The following is a 21,412-nucleotide window of genomic DNA, read 5'->3' as shown; positions in this document are numbered from 1 at the left end:
AGATAACAAAACATAAACAAGTACTTGTTAACGTATGAAAAGTAGAATTACGCGCTAAATTAAACAGGATATATATCTTAAGGTCAATGTCAGATACGTATTACTTATCATTTGTTTCAATTTTATGTGAAGAGGTAAATTTCAAATTATTAAGAATGATGGTGGCTTTTCATCAATTATTAGATTTTATTGGAATGGTAAATGTTCTAATTACTTATGTAACATGTGTAGCAGCTACTACCAATAGAGTCCAGATTAATCTTATAGATGATAATCAAGCTCCGCTAGTTGCAATGCTCGACACAGCAAGTTTAAACAAAAATATGAAGACATATATTAACCAAGTTATATTACAAAGTCTTGGAAATTCCGTTAGGGAAACAGTTCAAGCCATAATCAAAGAAGAATTCAAAAACCTTATCTTTAATAGCAGTGTGCCGACTTCCGGAACAGGATCTAATCAAACACGTGACCCTGGTAAGACTTGATATAACTTGTACTTATTTAGTTAATTCAATTTATTTTATTAGCTGTTCATTTGTTATGAAGATCGTTGTCTTAACTGGTTTCATATTCTCTTCCAAACAACAGTTCATGTGCCAATCTACAGTGGCACCAACATTTTCCGAATGTCTGTATCACCATTCGTGTTTTTAAAGATTTCTTAGAGGTGATTGAACCTTTAAACATGTTACTATGGTCTACTTTAGGGGTTGAATGTCTCATCCGAAAAAGGTTTATATATTCAAAGAGATAGAAAACATGACAATTAATTTTACAAATCAATTGTTATGACTAACTTTTTTTATAAGTTGAAGTAGGTGGGTCATCAGAAATCAAACTTAAAATAATCCAAATGCTGAGAAAAGCTATTTAAATTCAAAAAAGATACAAAATGAAATGGAACATACCAAACGCATCAGGCGAAGACCACATGACGCTTCAAAATAAAATAAAGACGGGGCAACACGAACATATGTAAAAATCAGGAGATAGATGAGGTATACCGGAAGGGTAAGTTGATTATGTTCCAGTAGTTGCACCCGTTGTGTTCCTTACAGCAAGTGAGAGTTAGGATGTCATTATCGAGAAATTTACTACGACAATAGACACATATCATTGGTCATCTAAGACACAAGTTTCATAGCGCTCAACTAAAGCCTGTAAAGGAAATCATTACTCATACATGCGTCATAACATTAAAGACCCATTATTTACCTTCCTTGTTATAACTTATAATGAGAGGATAATCGGGATTGAAATGTTTTTTAAAAATGTTTTCCCCCTTTGTTTTTTTTAATGGCAATGATAATGTTCTTCAAATTTAATAAGGATTTTTCTTCTAGACCTTAAAAAAATACAGCAGATAACAAAGTGACAAGCGATGGAATTTTAGTGTTACACAAAAGCTTTGATCTGAAATATTCAAAATTCATGCTTACTGTTCGGTGTGAGCCTAGGCGCTGTGTTGAAGCCGTACATAGATCTAAAATGGTTTACTTTTACAAATTGTGACTCGAATGAGGAGTTGTCTCATTGGCAGTCACACCACATTTTCTTATATCTAATTAATTTACAGAAGAAGTAGAAGAACAAGAAGATGCTTTATTGCCATCAAAAGGGCTCACAGGAGCATAATATAATATCATTATAATATTATTTTTACAAATATAATAAACAATACAGTACACATAGTTACAAATACAAATAAGAAACAACAGTTTTCATATATTTGTATATATATAGGAGTATATATAAAACTTTCGTCTCAAACACACCTTTAGAAAGTAACAAAAATGAATTCAGTGAGTAGGCTAAATATATCTAGCTTAACTGCAGGAGGCACCAATAGATGTGCTATATGGCATGGTGGGTGCATATTAAAATATGTATCGGAACATTTATGATATGGTAAGGTATTGTAAGAAGTTGCACAAGACTGACATGTCATCCTCGTGCTTGGTGCAGAGGAGTCAGTACTATTTAAAGTGACAAGTGCAAGAGGCACCAAGGGACAATGCTTATTGATATGACAAAGTGGACATTTTACGAAAAGATAAAATATTACCAGTTTAATTAAAAATATCACAAACAGAAAGGTAATAGAACGTATACGATGTGTCCTATACCCCACCATGCCAACCTCGAGCCTAGTGCAGAAAGCCTGATTTAAATATTTATCTTTTAAGTTATATTTTGTCTTCATCAACCAACTGACAGACATATATCAAGATATCAAGATTCTCTACATTAAGAAGCCATGTACATATGCACAATGCATTATTTCCAAACATTCTGAGTACAAACTGTTGTTTGTAATTTTATAAAATTTACAGATTGGACTCCAATTTTCATTGCCTGTCCAGGAAACAAGCGTTCAGTATATAGATCCTGGTTAACTCCTTCTCCATTTGACGACCCTCTTGAAATATCTCCAAAAACCTGTGAAAAAGATCATAAAAGAAGAAGTATTATTGATAGATGGAATTGGGATGCTGCAGATCTTATTGAACAGGTAGTATGTAATAAGGAAGGAATTACTTTTGTTAATGAATAAACATGTCGTTGGTACCAATTTTCGTGGATTGAGAAACACTAACATGTTTGTGGATATTTAATTTCGTGGTTTGTGTCGAAGCCTGCTGATAAGCCTATAGAAAATTTGTTATTCGTTGAATATTTTTTTTCATAGTTCACCTCCACCTACGAAATCAACGAAAACTGGTATCCTACGAATAATAATGAATCCATAGTACTGTGAGAATCAAGATTGAAAACTATAAACAAAACACTTCAGATGCTATAACTGTGTATGCCAGACGCAAAATTGTTCATCCAAAGCCTCGTTAGTAAATAAACTCATCATAGATTTTATATATACACCAGACGCGCGTTTCGTCTACAGAAGACTCATCAGTGACGCTCGAATCCAAACAAGTTAAAAAGGCCAAATAAAGTACGAAGTTGAAGAGCATTGAGGACCAAAATTCCTAAAAGTTTTGCCAAATACAGCTAACGTAATCTATGCCTGAGGTTTAGTATTTCAAAAAATTCAAAATTTTGTAAACAGTTAATTTATAAATATAAAGTTCTAAATATTTTGACCGTGTATCTTTGGCGAGTTTTTACAGCTTAAATCTCGTTTTTAGACACGAGAATCAATGAATGTGTTTGTAGATAGATGTTTTTGTGTTCTGTTTAATTGTTACCTTTAAACTTGTTACACGATGATGACTGCTGTACCCATATTTTGGCTATTTTAATTATTATGTAACAGAATTTACCGAGACTGTCATCAAAGTGAGAGGGTTAGCGCTATAAAACCAGGTTCAATCCACCATTTTCTACATTTGAAAATGTCTTTACCAAGTTAGGAATATGATGGTTCTTGTCCATTCGTTTTTGATGTGTTTTGTCATTTGATTTGCCATGTAATTATGGACTTTCCAATAGGATTTTCCTCTGAGTTCAGTATTTTTGTGATTTTACTTTTTACATACCAAATCACTGTGTCAAAGTCATTGACGATTACTTACTCAAATTTAACAGGGAAATGAATTGTTTCTATTTTAAGGTTCGGGTTGATCTTTATAAAGATTCACAAGTAGATGCTATGTTTTTATTTGATGGAAAAGGTTCAACAAGTGTTAGCTGGTTTTCAAAGGAAAGACTTCTACAAAGCTCTTACCAGGACTTGTCTCGGACTGCAACGATTAATTACTTCTCAATGGAAGGGTAACTTAATATGAAGTAGAACTAGACTACATGGATATCATGATCAGTTGTGTATATTGATATATTGATTTGGTTTATTGTAATATGATTGATTATCCTAGTGAAATGAGTATTAACAATCAAGTGAAATATGTGAAACATATATAGATCTTTCCCTCGGTATTTGTACAACGGATGACTTCCGACCAATTTTTTTTTGTTAATTTTTTTTATATCCGAAGACTTATTGTTTTAACGATACTCTTAAATTTGAAATTTGAGGAGACAGATCATTAACTCATTAATGCTTTTCCAAATTTTTTCAAAAAATCGAAAACAGTTAAAAAAAGTGGTTATATTTTTCATCGTTGTTACATACATTACATAGACCGTCGTTCTTCTGTTTCCATTTAAAAATTAAGTGTTTTGTTGGTAATATGAATTGTAAAAGTTTACATCTATATATTTTTCAACCTATTTTCTTCTAAATGATAAAACATGAATATATAATTGATTAATATTAATGTTCTCATTGATTTGTAAAATGTGCATCCATTTGCTAACACCAATTGAGGGTTCAGTTTTATCTTTACAAATTTACTTGTATAACTTGTTCGCTAACAAACTGGAGACCTGAATGTAATGACCTTTCCAGATCAATTTATGTCTAGGAATATTTACAATTCTCTCAATAGAACGTTCAGACTTTAACATCTGAAGCCAGTCTTTTGGGATGGTTTTTTAAAAATAGTATTTCTGCTATCCACTCATTTTTGCAGACTATTTTTTTAAAAATAAAATATTGAGATATATTACCAGTGTCATCTATAATATAACTTACAAATAACAAGAAACTCTTTATTCAATTTTCAAAAAATTATGGTTTTATTTTCAAAATTAATCAGTGTGTTTCCGAAACTACATGTTTTCCTATTTCTGTGAAATTGGTAGATTTTTTCGTCAGTCCACCGTCTGATATAACTCAACATATATTCCTAAATGCTTTTACTTGTTTATGGTCCAAATAGTCCCGGCTACCATATCTTTTGCTATTTTCCAGTTTTCCAATCCACATACCCTCTGTTTTATTTTTCATTTAAAATTAACCCAGAAAATGATACAAAATTTCTATTTCGTTCATTGAAGCTTTGAATTCTTTATCATCACTGAGAAATAAAGTCGTATCATCAGCTACTTAAGAAATAATTCATGGAAGCCACAGATTTGTTGGAAAGTTTCACATGGCCTGGGTCGTGATATTCAAATTTTATCATGAGCGTTCGAGAGGGATAACAAATCTGTGGCTTCCATGAATTATTTCGATTCTAATAAGACAAATACGGTCATTAAAAAACTGAAGCGAGGATGGGTATGCCATGTGCGTGGCTGTTCCTTTTTACTTTACCCCATGTTATATAAAGATAAAACATTCTAATAAATCTGTACCTTGCATGAATTATTTCGAAAATAACTGCTAGAAAAAATATGCCTAATTCTTAATTCTCAATCCCAAACAGCTGCCATTTATAATTTACATGTTTTTCTCATAAGCTACCGTCAAATCCAAAGTAGACATTTCGTAACTAAGCAACCGTCATTTTGACTTGCTGTAATCAGTTAATATGCGAATAAAGCCAAATAAAATAAAATAAAACAACACCTACCTCAAAAGTCAATTTAATGTAATATCATACGAATTTCAATAGTTCACGTATCGAATAAACCTTCAGCTTTAGCGTTTTCATATGTATGACGTCATGTTTTGAAATAAGATAAATGCGCCAAAAGTATTAATGGACTTTTGCGGAATTCTATTTTATTTTATTCTGTAGATTCCTCCGAGCTCTTGTGCATTAGTTCATTTTGCTATGCATCCGAATAGGAATAAAGGTTCTGTAGTCTTTTTCAATTGCAATTTTTCAAACAATAAAATCGATATAGCGTTTACAAATAGGTTCCGATACAAGTGGATTTACGTGGGAGGTATATTGTAACATCCATTATTATGTATATCTCTGAGTCTGCGCTAGGTGAAGATATATCGAGAATTTTATCACGCTGTTTTTTACAAAGCACGTCATAATAGATTTGAAAAACAATAATTCTATGATTTTACTTATTAAGTTTAACTACGAAACTTTGCTGAAAAATTTTAGCAATTGTTTTTTTTTCAATTTCTAGGTCGAACGCTGCTGATCGCCATTTTTACATTAACAGTCACCATGGTGGTTGTCCAAACGATTTCGGATGGTTGCAGATAATAGATTCCCGGCTTAGATTTGGCACAACTGGTGGCTGTACGTTTGATCATTTATATGGACGGGAATATCCATATTTCATGTATGGTACAAGAAACAAAGCTTGTCATTATGATAAGGAAGGTAAAAACTGTACAAACAGCAATGTGTGCTTGAAAGCGATCTCTTTCTGATATATCAATAGTTCAAGCTGAATCAAAAATCACTGTAAAATCTAACGTTCATTATATAGTTGCTACAAAGGACAATCTTAATTCGAAGAACGCGTTATATCACATGTTTTATACATCTAATTTGAAAAATAATCATTGTTCACGCCTGACTTGGTGTTTATAGTGTTTATTCTAATAAATGCAATATTTTATCAACTTTTCATTACTGATGATAAACTGTTATATATAGTAAAGAAAAAAAGGAGATTCTAATGAAATAGATAAATCATATTCAAAGTAAACCATACAATATAGGAGGAGGGTTGAGATCTCATAAACATATTTAACCCCTTTCCGCAATTTTGCGCCTGTCCCAAGTCAGGAGCCTCTGGCCTTTGTTAGTCTTGTATGATTTTTAAATTTAGTTTCTTGTGTATAATTCGGAGTTTAGTATGACGTCCATTATCACTGTACTAGTAAACATATTTGTAAGGTGCCAGCTGAAGGACGCTTACGGGTGCAGGAGTTTCTCGCTACATTGAAGACCCATTGGTGGCCTTCGGCTGTTGTCTCTACTCTATGGTCGGGTTGTTGTCTCTTTGAGGCATTTCCCATTTCCTTTCTTAATTTTAATATCATAATAAAAACTCAAAGGAAGATTCTTCAATAAAATAAACATAAAACTAGATCGCCCAATTAGTCCCAATCAAAAGCAGATGGTAAACTCGGATGTTTAAGATAATTGTTTTTAAAAATTAAGATGCTCCTGTTGCAATAAGCACACTTAGTATTAAGTGTGACAATTTAAACCGTTGATAATCATGTTTTTTTTTAAAAGTGAGGTTCCAATTGTTAAATAAGTGCAATTCATCTTCATCATCTCTGAGTAACTTGAAAAGGATATCATGTGCTAAAATGGGCAAGTTTATCTCGTCTTAATAATTGTTTATTTATAGTTTTACAGAGGCGCACTAGTTATGGCAATATCCTATCAGTTCAACTTTAAATTTCTATATTTTTATAATATTCAAGGTGGAAACTCTATGTACCAAATTTATAAAGTGGTATTTCATTTTCAAAATCTATTATACTTATGCCCTATGTAGAAAAAAGAATCAATATTCCATATCACTTTATAAGAAGAAATATTCTACAACCAAACTCATACATGTTCTAGGTTTAGAATTTAAAAACATATATATCAAACTATGTTTTTTAGGTGAATGTGGATTTGCTGACATGATGGTTATATCCGTTAAAAGAGTATAGTGATGAAGAAGAGATTCGAAAACGAACATCAAACATGTTATCTTAAGCTGTTCAATACAAATAGTAAAAGTATAGATACAATGTTAGGTATTTCATATTTTATTTATAATTTTAACTAATTACTGAAATTACCAAAGTTAAATGTTGTACGTTTTCTTAAAAGAGCATGTTTCATATCTATTTATAAAAAAGATTATTCCGGCCAGTAAACTTAATTCGTTTCAGTTATCGGTAAACAATTCATTGTTCTGTCATATACCTATCAGATTTTCTTTAATATCATTTCTTTCCATATGCAAGCACATCTTTTTATAACATTCCTAAACAAAATACTAGTACCACTTCTGTAATAAAAGAAAAAAAAAGATTGAGAAGATTCCAAAAGAGAGAATAAAAAACTGTTTGTCGAATATAAACAGACAATGACATTCAACAGAAAAATGGAGGAAACAAGTAAAATCACAAAAATACTGAAAATTCAAAACGGAAAGTCCTTAATCAAATGGCAAAATCAAAAGGTCAAACACAACAAACGAATGGATTACAACCGTTATATTCCTGAATTGGTACAGACATTTTCTTAAGTAGAAAATTGTGGATTAAATCTGGTTTTAAAACTAGCTAAAACTCTCACTTGTATGGCAGCCGTATCTCATTATATTGACAACGATGTGTTAACAAAACAAAAAGACATAAATTAGGGATACAATATTAACACGAACACCACCAAAAACTGGAGGTGATCGCAGGGGCTTCGGAAGGATAAGCATAACACGTTTCACATGTCGCATCCGTCGTGTTGCTCATTTTATTACAAAGTCGGTAAATAGTGTAATTCGGTAGTTACATTCGTGAAAAAGGCACGGGATTGTAGTTACTATATAAGGAACATATCCGATTTCACCTTGAATTAGATACGCCACAACGTCCCAATCAACCCGCGACGGCGTGCGTAAGCGTAAACTTTATAAAGTGATGACTCACCTGAACCATTTGGAACACTTGGTTTAAAAATGAAAAAGGTCACAATTAGGAAGCTGAAATCACTCTTTTGTCGTAAAGTTTTGTTTTCAACCGACCTTCATAGTCAATATCTCGATATAAGCCCTAATCAAATGACAAAATCAAAGGCTCAATTACATCAAACGAATGGATAACAAACTGTCATATTCCTGACTTGGTACAGGCATTTCCTTTTGTAGACCTCTCACTTGTATGACAGTCGCATCAAGACAGGAACAGTAAACCACATAGAAAGCACAAGCTTGATTTACCAAACCCCACCAAAACCAAGGATGATTTCATCTGCACCAGTGACAAGAGATACATATATATATATATATACATAAATATAGTCTGATTGCTACAGGTAATTGATTCGCCGCTTAGATTTGTCACATCTGGTGGATGTACATTTGATCATTTATGCGGACGAGAATTATTATTTATAACTGTTGATGTAAATGTCCTTTGGTTTTATGAGCCCTTGTTTACTCCTTGGTTTTTTTTATTGTTATTGTCTATCTAATGAATCACAGAAACAGAGTAGGTGTGTTCGAATAGCTATTTTGTTACTAAAAGTAATTGACAACAGTCTTTCAAGTTGGATTATGTAAATGCATATCTTCGGAAAAAAAAAACCCATGTTTTTGTGGATGATAACTAAGGTTTATAATCTTAAACCACCAAAAATTTCTAGTCTGCCCTTCCACAAAATATTAAATTAGAATTGTTTTTAAATGTTTGTGAATTTTTGAAAATTCCACCAGACAACCGATAAGACAATAGTTTTAAATTGAATAAATGCAGGCAAGATCATTAAAAGAGGGACGAAAGATACCAAATGGACAGTTAAACTCATAAATCTAAAACAAACTGACAACGCCATGGCTAAAAATGAAAAAGACAAACAAACAACAGCACACATGACACAACATAGAAAACTAAAGAATAAACAACACGAACCCCACCATTAACTGATGCTCATTTGCTAGTAAATACATTTGTCTTTTAAAATACAACTGACATATAAGGGTCGTAATGGTGCTATGTGGAAAACAATATCGGTTTTCAACAGCAAAATTGACAGCGCGTCTTCCCTACAATGGTTTCCATTTCTACGGTTGTGAAAATGAACTGGCGTCATGGGGTGTTAATTTTGACGAAGTAGAATCCTGACTGCATTGTTTATCGTAAAATGTGCAGAATAGAAGATAATTTACATACCGACCGTGCAAGGGCTGTATAGTCAAGGTCGTTAAAAACTTCCATTTGTTGTTATTTACATTAGATAGTAAAGAATAATGGGTGTAAAATTTATAATGTTTAGGGCAGGGGGCAAAACCATTTTTTTTTATCGATGGCTTTAAACAGATTAAAGAATAAAGACATAAAGTTATCCATTCTATTTATTCGACACTCTTACATACTATTAAGTGCATTATCAAATATGTTATTGGATTACTGACAAATTAAAAACAACAAATATGAAAAACATTCAAGAAGTAGATTTGCATACTACTCATAATCGGAATTATCTTGCATTTGAGTATGTTTGTGTGTGTTTTTTTTATATAGTTATGGTCCTGTTTCCATTCTTTACCCCGACCTCCAAATGAAAACGAAATAGTAAACAAGTTTTTTTTCTTGTTTTGTTTTTGAAGCGAGACATATTACATGTCGGTAAAATTGCAAACGGATGTTTCTAAATATAGTGCTGTTCTTCAGTTTTAATATTGCATGCTTCAGTTTCATGATGATTTGTAATACGATCGACATCAGCTGTTCATATTTGGATATCAATATTTTGATAAAATTTTCAAATTTATATATATGTTTTACATGAAGGTAAGTAAATCATATAAGATTCTTTTATTATTCTACTTATGCGCATTTTTCTGTTATATGATTGTAGTTTGATATAATAAAATGTCGTAGATAATGAAAAAAAATGATTCAGTGACAGCTTTAATTTAAGTATTATGAATATGGTACGATTACAAGTGGATATCATCATTATCGCTATTTTGTGCATTTTTCTTTTGATTTCTTTTGTGTGATAATTTTTCATATCATTCTACTTGCTTGAGATTGAAAATTATCGCCAGAAACTAAGCAGGCACGTGGCGCTACTAACAAAATTGATATGAAATTGACAACGTCGTTATAGGTAAAATAGCGATAAATAGATTATCATTGGTCATCTCGACTCGATTGCCTTTCTCGTTTTCGCTGTCCCGGCTCAAGCGAGAAAATCAAATTCGTTGAGACGATCAACGATAATCATCAGTATCTACCTGATTAAAAATGACAGAAATGTAAGCAACTATATGTCATTACCAATCCCACATCATATTGTCAACTATAAAAGCCCCGATGTTGGTTTGATTATATAATAAATTATTCGATTTTTTGTTTCAAACAACTCTCTCCTTAACATTTTCACGAGGATGTATACAATATCAGTTTAGAATTAATTTTCACGCAGTATTGGTCTGCAAAATGGGCATTTGAATGAAAAGAATGTACTAAGTGAATATCATAATTAAGATACATATGTATTGATATGTTTGCATACAATCAGGTTCAATCAACGATTATTTGTTTAAATGTCTGAAACGGCAATTGTTTTCAAACAGTTCGTTTCTATATATGTCGGCGTTTGTTATTGTTGCATTTCAGTGTTTTTGTTGTTCCATTATTTACTCTTATAATTGATGTGTTTCCCCCGGTTTTAGTTTATAACTCGGATTTGTTTACTCTCAACCGAATTATGGCTTTTTTAGAGCAGTGTTGCTTTTATTTAACAAGAGCAGGTGCATTAAGGGTAAATTTCGCACCGATATTTTTTCAAAAGTGTAACTTGATGCATAAAAATCAAAGTAAGGCATAAGACACATAACACAGTAAATTGACATATTATATATGTTAGATAGGTTGTTTACTATTGAATTGAAACATTGCTTTTTAGAAGCATATTAAGCTACCTGTTTTTTTTTAAGTTTAAAAACCAATGGATATAGGGGACTGTATTTATTATGTCTTTTGAAAACTTGAATATTTCGCTGAACCTGAATAAAAACCACTAAACATAACACAAAAGCACAAATTTTCGATTTCAAGCATGGTTAGAAAACCTTTTCTTTTTGGATTAAAGTTTCAGTAATTAACAATTTGGTCAACTCTTCAAAGAAGCTGGTTGAAAAAGAGAGATGAAATATACAAATGGTGATAATCAAACTCATAAATTAAAAATAAACTAACTCTGCCTATCTAATAAAGGAAAAAAAGTACTAACAAAACAAACAACAGTCTACAAAACACAGCATAGTAAACTATAAATTGAGTACAAAACACAGCATAGTAAACTAAAGATTGAGTACAAAACACAGCATAGTAAACTTAAGATTGAGTACAAATAAAGGCAACAGTAGTATACCGCTGTTCAAACTCATAAATCCATGGACAAAAAACAAAATCGGGGTAACAAACTAAAACTGACGGAAACGCATAAATATAAGAGGAGAACAACGACACAACACTACAATGTAACTAACACACACAGAAACGGACCAAGCATCAGACAAAATCCCACGAGAATAACAAATATAACATCAAAACCAAATACATGAATTTGGGATAGACAAGTACCGTGACACGTCTTATCGCAATGTCAATTTACACTAAAAAATAAGAGAAAACAAACGACGCAACGTTAAATTGTAACACACACAGAAACGAACTATAATATAACAATGGCCATATTCCTGACTTGGTACAGGACATTTTTAAAGGAAAAAATGGTGGGTTAAACCTGGTTTTGTGGCATGCCAAACCTCGCACTTTAATGGCAATATTAAATATAACATAGAAATGAAAACATAATATTACAGGACTAAATACAAATAAATAGTAAAACGTATTAAACAAAGAAACACATGATTAATGAACAACAAAATGCATCAGGTTTAAAATTTAATACGCCAAAAACGCGCCTCGTCCACACAAGACTCACCAGTGACGCCCAGATATAAAAGATCGAAAGCGAAAAAAAGTACAAAGTTGTACAGCACTGAAGATCAAAAATTGAAAAAGGTTGTGTCAAATACGGCTAAGTTTGTATGCTTGGGATAAGAACATCCTAATTATTTAGAACAATTAATGCTATTGCAAACAGTAAATTTTATCAATGAATATAACAGATATACATAATGAAACTGAAGTATTAACTCATTACATAAAACAAACACGAATACATAATGAATGACCAACACAGAATAGACACACCCGACTCAGTCCAGGCCTCAACGCAGTAAATTATGAAAATGACGTCACATACGACGATGAAAAGGCATTAAAAATTACGTCACATACGATGGTGAAAAGGCATTAAAAATTTGAATATATGAAATTTCTGAAACAGCAGAAAAATTACGTCACATATGGAAAACTATATCTCAAAAGTAAGATAGAATTGGGATTGATTAAAGATTAAAATAGAACTAAATACTGATATTGCAATTAAACACAATGCATATTGCAATACTTATTAATAGCAAAACACAGCATAGTAAACTTAAGATTGAGTACAAAACACAGCATAGTAAACTATAGATTGAGCAACACACATAAACACTTGGGGAACTAGTAGTTTAAGCGTAATTTGAGAAGAGAGAGAGAGAGAGTGTTTCATAAATCTGGTATGTCTATTCAGCAAATCAAGTACCAAGTACAAAGAAATTCCAAAATTATACAGAATGTATATATTAAGATTTATCTATGTCGGAAAAGTGTTTTTTAAATGTTTTTTTTTTTAAATTTTAAGGTTGGAGATAAATGTCAAGATATTAAAACTGAGGATGGCTTGTCACATGTTATGTCGTTTATTTGGAATGGTATATATACTACTAAGTCCTCTAACAACTAAAGCCAATAGTGTGCAGATTAATCTGATAGATAACAAGCAGGCTCCGCTAGTTGCAATGCTTGACACAGAAAGTTTAAACAAAAAATATGAAAACATATATTAACCAAGTTATATTACAAAGTCTAGGAAATTCCGTCAAGGAAACAGTTCAAGCCATAATCAAAGACGAATTTAAAAACCTCATCTCTAATGGCAGTGTGCAAACTTCAGGAACATGATATAATCAGACCCGTGACCCTGGTAAGGTTTGATCTAACTAGCTGGTTTGTCAATTTGATATATTTTCTGACTGTTCATATATTATGAAAATCATTGTCTAACTGATTTCGCATCCTCTTTTAAAAACAATTATGTTCCAAGCTTGAATGGCACCAACGGCAACGTTACTCGGATGTCTGTAAAACCTACGTCTTTAAGGTTTCCAAGTGTTGTCTGTTACTCTTTGAAAACGTTATTTAATGCTACGCAAGGAAGTAAGTCCTTTAATTGCGGATTTCGCATCGGAAAAAGATTTATATATTTCATAAGTGTCATAATTATGAAAATATTCATAATGTAAAGAAGCACTAAGTAAAAGGGAACAATACAGTAGCACGAGACTACTTCATGACTAAACAAAACAACAAATAGACAAAACGAAAGTCCACATAACGCTACAAAAAAATGAAGACCGAGCAACACGAACATCTTTTAAAAAATCGGGGACGAATTCAGGTGTACCCGAGGGGTTCACCAATCATGTTCGTGTAGTCACATCTGTCGTGTTGCGTGTGACAATCAATTATTCAATCGGTGATGTCAATATAGAGGAAATGACTACAACTATTTAAACATACACATACCATAATGCTCAATCAATACATCATGGTGGTACCCTTGAATTTGACAGTGATGTTTATAGTCACTAAATCATTGTTACGTAAGCAAAATGAAAGAAAATCACAATTACCTGTGTCATAACGCATACTAAATTATTTACGTTTCTACTTATAATTAATCGTGGGTAGATTTAAAATATTAACTAGTAGATCAAAACCTATACTACCTTTTCATGGCATTGACAACTTTCTACAAATTAAGCATAGATAACAAAGGTACCAAAACTTAAATAATGCAGCGGATAAACAACGTTTACGAAGTAGCAACAGATGGAATATTAATTATAGTGTTAATACAAAAAAAACAAACCCAAAACATTCCAATAAAAAATGTAATTTTATAAAATTTACAGAATGAATTCCAATTTTTATTGCCTGTCCAGGAAACAAGCGTTCAGTATATAGATCCTGGTTAACGCCTGCTCCGTACGACGACCCGTTTGAAATATCTCCAAAGATCTGTGAAAAAGATCATAAAAGAAGAAGTATTATTGATAGATGGAATTGGGATGCTGACGATCTTATTGACCAGGTAATGTATATATAGATGGGAGGGAGGGAATTCCCGGTGATAATGAATAAACAGGAAAAATATGTGTGACTGAATCAAGATTGAAAATCATAAATAAAACGTGTCAGAGCTACAGAGTACCTGGCGTTTCGTCATCAATAGATCCATCATTGGTGTTTGACTAAAAAATACCGAAGGGTTCTGCCAAATAAAACTTTAAGAAGGAAAGACATCTTCTAAATATTGTTACAGTGTATCGTTGATGAGTTTTTGACAATTTAGTTCACTTTTTTGTCAAAGAAATTTACTTATGAAATTAAACATGGAAATGTATTGTTTCTATTTTAAGGTTCGGGTTGATCTTTATAAAGATTCACAAGTAGATGCTATGTTTCTATTTGATGGAAAAGGTTCATCAAATGTCAGCTGGTTTTCAAAGGAAAGACTTCTAAAATCAATTACTTCTCAATGGCAGAATAACTTAATCTAAAGGTTGCACTTCTGTAAATATTGACAATGCAATTTCCCATAGGAACACCTTTTATGGCTAAAACTGTAACACTTTTACTATGAAGTTTTGAATAAAATCTTATCCTAGAATTGAATGTTTATTTGCACTACAATTTTTTTCAAAGGTCAAAATATAGGACTGTGCGGCATATTTTCAATGTTTATATGCCCTGAACTTCTCACAGTTTAGACTAACACTGATTTTCTTAACTACCCCCACTTGGAATAAAAGGTTATCACAGATTTCAATATAAACAAACTGCACATGCATATTAACTGTTAACATTCCCAAGATATGCCTATATGAGATGGAACACAGAGATCATAACTGGGAACCAGTAAGTAAACAAAATTAATTTACTATGAATATCATAAATATCCCCAAAAGAGGCGTGGTTTGAGAAACAGCTGTTTTTACAAAGTGTAGCCTATACAAACATTTATTCAAATTTAAAACATTGTTGGGACGTCATTTTATTGTTGTATATATTCTTTATTTCAGTGACTGGACTATCATTTACCTGTAAGAAACCATTATGTTACCTTTAGCTGTCCAATATTTTTAAGAATAACCCTCCTCTTTCTTAAAAACATTGGACAGCTGAAGGTAGCATAACTGATTCTGACAGGTAAATAATCACTGAAAAAACCTATCAATTTCGCCAACTGTTTTCATCATGTGAACAAAAATACAACCAAATAACAAATGACAATTACAAAACTACATTTTATTAAAGTCACCTTCCAATACAATAGTTTTATCACTCGTCAAAACAGAGAAAAAAATACTTTCAAATTGATTTTAACACTACCAAAAGATTTATTCTCGTCCGTCTTTGGTTATTAAAATTGACCTCTGGTGTTATCACAGATTTCAATATAAACAAACTGCACATGCATATTTACTGTTAACATTCCCAAGATATGCCTATATGAGATGGAACACAGAGTCATAACTGGGAACCAGTATGTAAACAAAATTAATTTACTATGAATATCATAAATATCCCCAAAAGAGGCGTGGTTTGAGAAACAGCTGTATTTGCTCTTATTCTTCCTAACGTCATTTTCATTTACAATTAGAAAAAAAACCCAATAAAGCAATGCTGCTAACGTTTGATAGATCACTCTGCAATACAAAGACCATAAACAACATAAACCTCACCCTGTGTAAAAGTGCAAATATAGAACTTACTACATGAACTACGGGACTACAATAGTAGTTATAATTTTCAGATTTTTGCGTTGATTTACAAGTTGTTGTTTTTTTAAATCTGATATTATTGCTGGAAAATGAATATAATGAAAAATTTCGCTTATGAACGACGATGGATATGGGAACTTAAGCAGAATTGAGGAAACGTTACTGCATGTTATCTGTCAAACAAATCAACCGTGTGTTCGATTCGCACTTTGTTCGTAGTGATCGGTGTATGTAAGAGAGAGAGGGTTTTTATTTGCAAAATGAAATCGACAGACAAAAATATGTTCCATTGATATTAGAAATAAAACAACACAAGGGACATCAATACACTAATAAACGAAAAAAGGGGTGCCACGACCTTCCAGGAAAACAGTAAATAAAAGAAAATGGATTATCAGATGGTACTGTTTGGTTCAACAATCACATTCTCTTGAAAATTCTGATGAACAATAAAAAAAGGAGAGATGATTGCACGTTGTTATCTCTTCATTTGTTCCTATAAATTATATATTTGAAACAAAATCGACTGCGGTGCACTCAATATGGTTCAACGTGAACCTGTCTTCACATTTGTATGTAAGAGACAGAGGTTTTGTTTTGCAAAAAGAAATCGACAAACAAAATATGTTCCGTTGATATTAAAAATAAAACAACACAAGGGACATCAATACACTAATAAACAGAAAAATGGGTAACATGGGTTCCAGGAAAACAGTCGATAAAAAATGGATTATCAGATGGTACTGTCTGGTTCAACAATCACATTCTCTTGAAAAGTCTAATGAACAACAAAAAAAAAAGGTGAAATGATTGGACGTTTTTATCTCTTCATTATTTTTATTATTCACCTAGTAAGAAATGAAACCAGAGAAGAAAAAAGGAAACTAAAAGGAGAGGACTACATTTTGAAATATAATATATATAAAACTTGCCTTTATCAGCTGCTATAACTATATCCTCTTTGTAATCCACACTCAAATCGAATATATCTAAATACACATTTGATTTTAATCCAAAGTTTGAAACAGCACTATCACTAATCACCACTTTCTTCGTTTTTTGCATTAGGAATATACTTTCAACGTCTTTCCCCATTTTGGAACACAAAAAGTCATGTTTTTATGATCATAGCTAAAAAAGATGTCACTGATGAGTCTTATGTAGACGAAACGCGCGTCTGGCGTATTAAATTATAATCCTGGTACCTTTGATAACTAATTATAAGTATTGAATGCTTCTTTTTGTAACTTCATAAGATTTTAAAAGCGTTGACCGTGCGCATATTTTTAGAATGAATCGCTTCCGCGCTTCATACAAAATGTACTTCGGTCAACACTTTTACACCCCAATGAAGTTACAAAAAAAAGCATTCAATTCATAAAAGCATAACTTTTTGTTTTTCCCGATTTATAGGTTGTACGGCGTTGATAGCAATTTTTACATAAACAGTGCACATGGTGGTTGTCCAAACAATTTTGGATGGTTACAGATAATAGATTCCCGGCTTAGATCTGGCACATCTGGTGGCTGTACATTTGATCATCTATACGGACGGGAATATCCATATTTTATGTATGCTACAAGAAACAAAGCTGGTCATCATGACAAGGAAGGTAACAATTATACAAAAGTAGTGTATTTTTAAAATAACGATGAATGTTTCTGCTATATTATAAATTTATAAAACTATTATCTGATTTAAAAATCACGTAAATTTTTTTTTTATAGTGTGTTGTTATAAGAGGCATTTGCAGTATGCGTTATTACTTCGTCTCTCTTTCAAACTCCTTAATGGTAATATGCAATTTTCACGACGGAAACTGATAAAACATTGAAATAATGTATAATTTTTATAAATGCTATATGCTAATATATTCCTATTGAGGAACCTTGCATTACATACAATATACGGTAATACATGATACTGAAACAGCAGATGTCAATAGAGTAAGGGAAGCAAATAACACCGTTAACAAAAGTAAATATAAACAAACAGACATCAAATAATACATAAAACAAGAATGTGTCCATAGTACACGGATGCCCCACTCGCACAATCATTTTCTATGTTCAGTGGACCGTGAAATTGGGGTCAAAACTTAAATTTGGAATTAAAATTAGAAAGATCATATCATAGGGAACATGTGTACTAAGTTTCAAGTTGATGTAACTTTAACTTTATCAAAAACTACTTGACCAAAAACTTTAACCTGAACTTCGCACTATCATTTTCTTTGTTCAGTGGACCATGAAATTGGGGTCAAAACTATATTTTGGCATTCAAATTAGAAAGATCATATCATGGGAAACATGTGTACTAAGTTTCAAATTGATTGAACTTCAACTTCTTCAAAAACTACCTTGACCAAAAACTTTAACCTGAGGCAAACGGACGCACAGACGGACGAACGAACAAACGGAGGCACAGACCAGAAAACATAATGCCCCTCTACTATCGTAGGTGGGGCATAAAAATTAAGGTGGAACAACCATGTCCCATTTAAAAACAGAGCGATAACCCAAATGAAGTAAAAAATGTAGAAAGTTTCTGCTGCAAAATCGGCACATTTCATTCATTTTGCAGAATATTTCACGAATTGAAAATAAAAAAAAGCATGAATTGACGAATTATTGAATTGATGAATAAAAGCAATTACCCATATTCCTTAACCAAACACAGTATTCCATAACCCCATTCTTCGGTCTATATTAAAAAGGAGATTTTGACACTTGCTAAATATATTATGTTTATTGTATTTCAGGTGAAAGTGGATTTGCTGAAATGATGGTTATATCTGTCAAGAAAATATAGTGACGAACAAGAAATATGAAAAAAAGCAAACATGTTCTCTTACTATGTTAAATACACATATGTTCTTTTTCTCTCTACAACTGTAAGAAAACCCAACTCAGTGCTATGTATTTCTTGTTTTGATTAATTGGATTAATAGCTTTAATATCTCAAAATAGAAATTTGACGATGTGCTTTCTGATAAGTTTTTCAATTCCTCTTTTACAATAAGAAAAATCAAGGCCAGAAACGTTAATTCGTTAAATAGATGCGGGAAACGATTCATTATTATGTCATATATAAACTACTGTCACACAAGAGGAAGGTTTAGCTAGCTATGCAACCAGGTTTCGTCTACCATTTTATTCTGGATATATATGTACCAACTCGGGAATGTGGCAGGTATTTTTCACTTGTTCCCTGGATATATATGTACCAACTCGGGAATGTGGCAGGTATTTTTCACTTGTTCCCTGGATATATATGTACCAACTCGGGAATGTGGCAGGTATTTTTCACTTGTTTCCTGGATATATATGTACCAACTCGGGAATGTGGCAGGTATTTTTCACTTGTTCCCTGGATATATATGTAGCAACTCGGGAATGTGGCAGGTATTTTTCACTTGTTCCCTGGATATATATGTACCAACTCGGGAATGTGGCAAGTATTTTTCACTTGTTCCCTGGATATATATGTACCAACTCGGGAATGTGACAGGTATTTTTCACTTGTTCCCTGGATATATATGTACCAACTGGGGAATGTGGCAAGTATTTTTCACTTGTTCCCTGGATATATATGTACCAACTCGGGAATGTGACAGGTATTTTTCACTTGTTCCCTGGATATATATGTACCAACTCGGGAATGTGACAGGTATTTTTCACTTGTTCCCTGGATATATATGTACCAACTCGGGAATGTGGCAGGTATTTTTCACTTGTTCCCTGGATATATATGTACCAACTCGGGAATGTGGCAGGTATTTTTCACTTGTTCCCTGGATATATATGTACCAACTCGGGAATGTGGCAGGTATTTTTCACTTGTTCCCTGGATATATATGTACCAACTCGGGAATGTGGCAGGTATTTTTCACTTGTTCCCTGGATATATATGTACCAACTCGGGAATGTGGCAGGTATTTTTCACTTGATCCCTGGATATATATGTACCAGCTCGGGAATGTGGCAGGTATTTTTCACTTGTTCCCTGGATATATATGTACCAACTCGGGAATGTGGCAGGTATTTTTCACTTGTTCCCTGGATATATATGTACCAACTCGGGAATGTGGCAGGTATTTTTCACTTGTTCCCTGGATATATATGTACCAACTCGGGAATGTGGCAGGTATTTTTCACTTGTTCCCTGGATATATATGTACCAACTCGGGAATGTGGCAGGTATTTTTCACTTGTTCCCTGGATATATATATGTACCAACTCGGGAATGTAGCAGGTATTTTTCACTTGTTCCCTGGATATATATGTACCAACTCGGGAATGTGGCAGGTATTTTTCACTTGTTCCGTTCATTGATTTTGTCCTTTGTTATGGACTTCCTCTTTTTGAATATGTTTTGGAGTTCTCTCTACGTACATACAAAAATTAGTTTACCTTTTAAAAAGATTTGTAAACAATGTAACATTTTCCTTTTGTAATAGAAAGATGCGTGAGAAGGTTTAAAGAGGGCAATAAAAAAAATGTATGTCGAATATAAACAATTATTATCATGCAACATGCAAATGTAGAAAAATGCAAACATAAATCAAACATACCAAACTCAACATATTGCACTGTTTATAAGTGCATGTGTCATATTTGTTTACTAGGTATCACAAATATCGGATTGTTTAATGATGATTCTTGCATAACCTTATGACATCCTTATGACATCATCAACTTCATTAACTTTACACCTAGTTAAAATCTAAAACTTGACGAAAGAGTTTGAAGTGGAATCACAATTTGTCTAGGGTCAAGGACCGAGAAAATTATATCCATTAAAAAAGAGAGCACATTGAAAGATGAAAAGCTCATAAGTATTTCATCTATGTCAGAAAGATTCCATATCAGCCAACCAAATCATAAAATTCATGAAATTGTATTTCAAGCAGCTTGTAATTTAAGTAGAAACCCTCTATCATATCAATAATGAAGGGAACAACGGAAATCATCTCTTTTTGGTTGTAAT

At 32.4% G+C, this 21,412-nt stretch overlaps 1 protein-coding gene across 2 annotated transcripts; it reads left to right on the top strand.

Annotated features, from left to right (window-relative positions):
* Positions 1 to 84: 84 nt before the first annotated feature.
* On the top strand, positions 85 to 7,476 carry LOC139490626 (uncharacterized). 2 transcript variants are annotated; one of them, XM_071277520.1, is made up of 5 exons: positions 85 to 477; positions 2,337 to 2,515; positions 3,575 to 3,735; positions 5,896 to 6,095; positions 7,344 to 7,476. In XM_071277520.1, the coding sequence occupies exons 1-5, from the start codon at positions 87 to 89 to the stop codon at positions 7,391 to 7,393; spliced, it is 981 nt and encodes a 326-aa protein (XP_071133621.1). In that variant the 5' UTR covers positions 85 to 86; the 3' UTR covers positions 7,394 to 7,476. The 2 variants fall into 2 exon arrangements, with proteins under 2 accessions (XP_071133621.1, XP_071133620.1); XM_071277519.1 differs by having other exon boundaries at positions 91 to 477; positions 2,337 to 2,518.
* The last annotated feature ends 13,936 nt before the right edge of the window (positions 7,477 to 21,412 follow it).

This window comes from Mytilus edulis, chromosome 10 (genome assembly GCF_963676685.1).
Source record: "Mytilus edulis chromosome 10, xbMytEdul2.2, whole genome shotgun sequence".
Classification (NCBI taxonomy): Eukaryota; Metazoa; Mollusca; class Bivalvia; order Mytilida; family Mytilidae; genus Mytilus; species Mytilus edulis.
Note: the sequence above shows the minus strand (reverse complement) of the source record. Positions and strands in the feature narration are given on the sequence as shown.

Excerpts from the sequence above, each read along its gene's own strand:
- LOC139490626 (XM_071277520.1), top strand. The coding sequence starts at position 87 with ATGTCAGATACGTATTACTTATCATTTGTTTCAATTTTATGTGAAGAG. Across the intron at positions 478-2,336 it reads TAATCAAACACGTGACCCTG|ATTGGACTCCAATTTTCATT; the intron begins GTAAGACTTGAT and ends TAAAATTTACAG. Across the intron at positions 6,096-7,343 it reads TTGTCATTATGATAAGGAAG|GTGAATGTGGATTTGCTGAC; the intron begins GTAAAAACTGTA and ends TATGTTTTTTAG.